At 30.8% G+C, this 3006-nt stretch overlaps 1 protein-coding gene across 1 annotated transcript; it reads right to left on the bottom strand.

Annotated features, from left to right (window-relative positions):
• Nucleotides 1-317: 317 nt before the first annotated feature.
• On the bottom strand, nt 318-2365 carry LOC146937885 (uncharacterized). Its single transcript, XM_085757806.1, has 2 exons — nt 1054-2365; nt 318-510 (listed from the first exon to the last, which is right to left on the bottom strand). The coding sequence occupies exons 1-2, from the start codon at nt 2023-2025 to the stop codon at nt 505-507; spliced, it is 978 nt and encodes a 325-aa protein (XP_085613932.1). The 5' UTR covers nt 2026-2365; the 3' UTR covers nt 318-504.
• Between the last annotated feature and the right edge of the window lie 641 nt (nt 2366-3006).

Raw genomic sequence — 3006 nt, forward strand, 5'->3', positions numbered from 1 at the left:
AATTCACCATCTTCTTCTGTTATTCCATCAACATAATCTATTCCTGAACCTACCCCCCAAAAAAATCAACCATGTCATTGTACCATACAATTATATCCCACCAAAACATAATAGATGAATAATTTAGAATTTCTCAGACATCCAAGGAAGCATAAAAGCAGCATAAAAGAAGCATAATTTGGTCCACTGCGAATGTTTTGAGAACCAATCCATAAATGATATTGTCACAGACGAGACGACATTAATAAAAGATAGCAAAAAATTAAAGTTAACAGTTGAACATCAAAATCATCATAAGCAGTAGAATTCAAACCCTATAAAGCAATCAAAGCTTATTTTCAAGCAATTTAAAAAACAAAACTTAAAATTAAAAAGGACCAACATGATCAAGGAGAATAATCTAGTCACTTGAAGCTGCTGCTAGTAGCGCTCCTGCATATGAAACTGGTGATTTTCTTGCAACTATTTCAGGTCTTCATCATGAAAGTTGACACGTTTGAGATGTTATGCCTGCATAAAAAATAAAAATATAAATTACTTAGCGTAGAAAGAATAATTTACACATAAACAAAATAGAACATGCAGTATCAAAGAAAAACTGAAACTAGATTTTGATAACAATACATCTATTTTAAAATAGCAACAGATTCTCCTTTCTACACATTCTGCTAGCACCCATATGGATGATAAACTCAATAGCACATGACCCAAATTTATAAGTACAAAAATGAAAATTCGCAGTAATAACCGCAATTGAACACTCAATTGTGATCTGATCACAAGTTCTTAGTCTGCAAACAAAATCTATATCACACTCAATTGAAAGAGAGAAAAAAAACTAATCAGGAACGTGGAAGCGAAAATCATTATATATAATCAATCACTAATGTTGTTTATGTAACCAACAGAACTTGACACATAGTGATATAAGAAGATTCCTTCTCAAGCAAACACAGCACATTAACATGGTAAAATAGGCAAAACCAAAGCCGTAAACGCATAAACAAAGTACTAGTTAAATGCAGAAAATAATAAACGCGTTTATAACATCACCTGATTATTGTCAAGTACAAAGTGCAACTTGTCATTGACCCTAAAAGTCCAGATGTTAAGTTTTATACCCTTTTCAAAACTATTTTTGCTCACAACAGCTTTCCAACCATGTACAAGACTGTAATACTTGTTAATGCCCATGCTCCACTTCCTCAAAGACATTCTGAACTCTCTAAAAGAAGGGTCCAAGACAATCACTTCTAAACCAACTGGTTTATTATTTCCATCCTTTCTAGCTAAAGCCACGTCCTTTTCCACGTCGGTGAGAAAATCAACTTTGACTTCTTTAAGCGGCATTAAAAGACGATTTTGGTCATCCCTGAGATCTGACGCAAACAATTTTTTACACATGATATATTTGATATCAGTGCCATTTAACTCTTTGATCTTGTTCTCAACGTGAATAGGCAATGTTGGCGGAGGTGATGACAAATTTTCCTTATCTTGTTTTTTTGGTTTCATCTTCTTCGTGCTCTTTGGTTTCACTCTTCTTTTCGCGTAAGACATGCTGCTACCTTCATCACTTGAGCGACACCTTTTCGTTTTATTCACTACATATTCTTCCATTGTTTCTTGGAGAACATCTCCTTCCATTGTTTCTTGGACAACATCTCCTTCCATCGTTTCTTGGCAAACATCTCGTTCCATTGTTTCTTGGACAACATCTCCTTCCATTGTTTTTGGGAGAACATCTCCTTCTATTGTTTCTTGGACAACATCTTTTTCCATTGTTTCTTGGCGAACATGATCTCGTTCCATTGTTTCTTGGAGAACACGTTGATAGAGTTTCTTTATTTGTGCTAACTCTTCTTGAGTATAAAATTGTGGAGCAAGTGTAGCTATGACGCATTGCCAAGCAAAATTATGGTGAGGGTTGAATGGCGCTGTTTTCGCTATTTCCATGTATTCTTTGATCTTCTCCTTAGTCATAGCAAATTTCTGTTCCTTAGTCATAGATTCGGTATTTTCCATAGCTTTCTTCTTCTTTTTCTTTTCTTTCTCAACTTCTTTTTTTTTTTTTTTTTGAGGGAATTCTTTCTCAACTTCTTGTTGTGTTGAGTTTAGTGTGTGGCTTCTTTAACTTTTTATCGAATCAGTATTTATAGAAGAGGGTTTATGAAGATTATCTTATTCAAAATCTTAACCAAAAACAAATTAACGAAAACTCTGGTTTCTATTTTGGTACTAAATCTTTGACAAAATAATTTATTGCTTGAGGTTTTACGAAAAAACACATATAACAAAGAGATAAGAGTAAATTTGAATACAAATAGCACATATAACAAATAGATAAGAGTAAATTTGAATATTAAAAAAAAGTGTAACGAAATCAATACTTATATGTCCATGATATATTAAAAAAGATAATGGGTGGGAGTGAATTCAAAATTTACAAAAAGTATAACAAACACAATATGGGTATAAGTCCAGTTTATTTTTCTATGAGTATATGAAGTTTTTTTTTCCTTTATATTTTGAAGAAAAATTTTTGCTCAATATATTTTGAGAAAATATATTTACAATATTTTGATTTTACGAAATTTTGTGCTCAATATATTTTAAGAAAATATATTTACATTATATGATTTGAAGAAAATTTATTGCCCAATATATTTTGAGAAAATATATTTACACTTTTTGATTTGAAGAAAATTTTTTGCTCAACATATTTAAAAACAATATTTGATTTACAACAAATTTTTTGCTCAATATATTTCGAGACAATATTTTACAACTTCATTTTGAAAAAGAATTTTCGTTCAATATATTTACACATCTAATAAAAATGGGTTTTTAATATATTTTGTGAAGCAATCTGAATATACCTAGCAAAAATAAATCAATTACAATTTCTTTCAAATTGTACACTTTTAATGTGCATAAAAAATGTATTTTCAACATATTTTTACGCATATAGTTGATAGGAAAAATATTACATGCTTTATCAAAGGC

Source organism: Medicago sativa, chromosome 3 (assembly GCF_051527215.1).
Source record: "Medicago sativa cultivar Bolivia chromosome 3, Bolivia_mono, whole genome shotgun sequence".
Taxonomy (NCBI): Eukaryota; Viridiplantae; Streptophyta; class Magnoliopsida; order Fabales; family Fabaceae; genus Medicago; species Medicago sativa.

What these genes read in the sequence shown, in the direction of transcription:
- LOC146937885 (XM_085757806.1), bottom strand. Translation starts at nt 2,025, where the DNA reads ATGGAAAATACCGAATCTATGACTAAGGAACAGAAATTTGCTATGACT.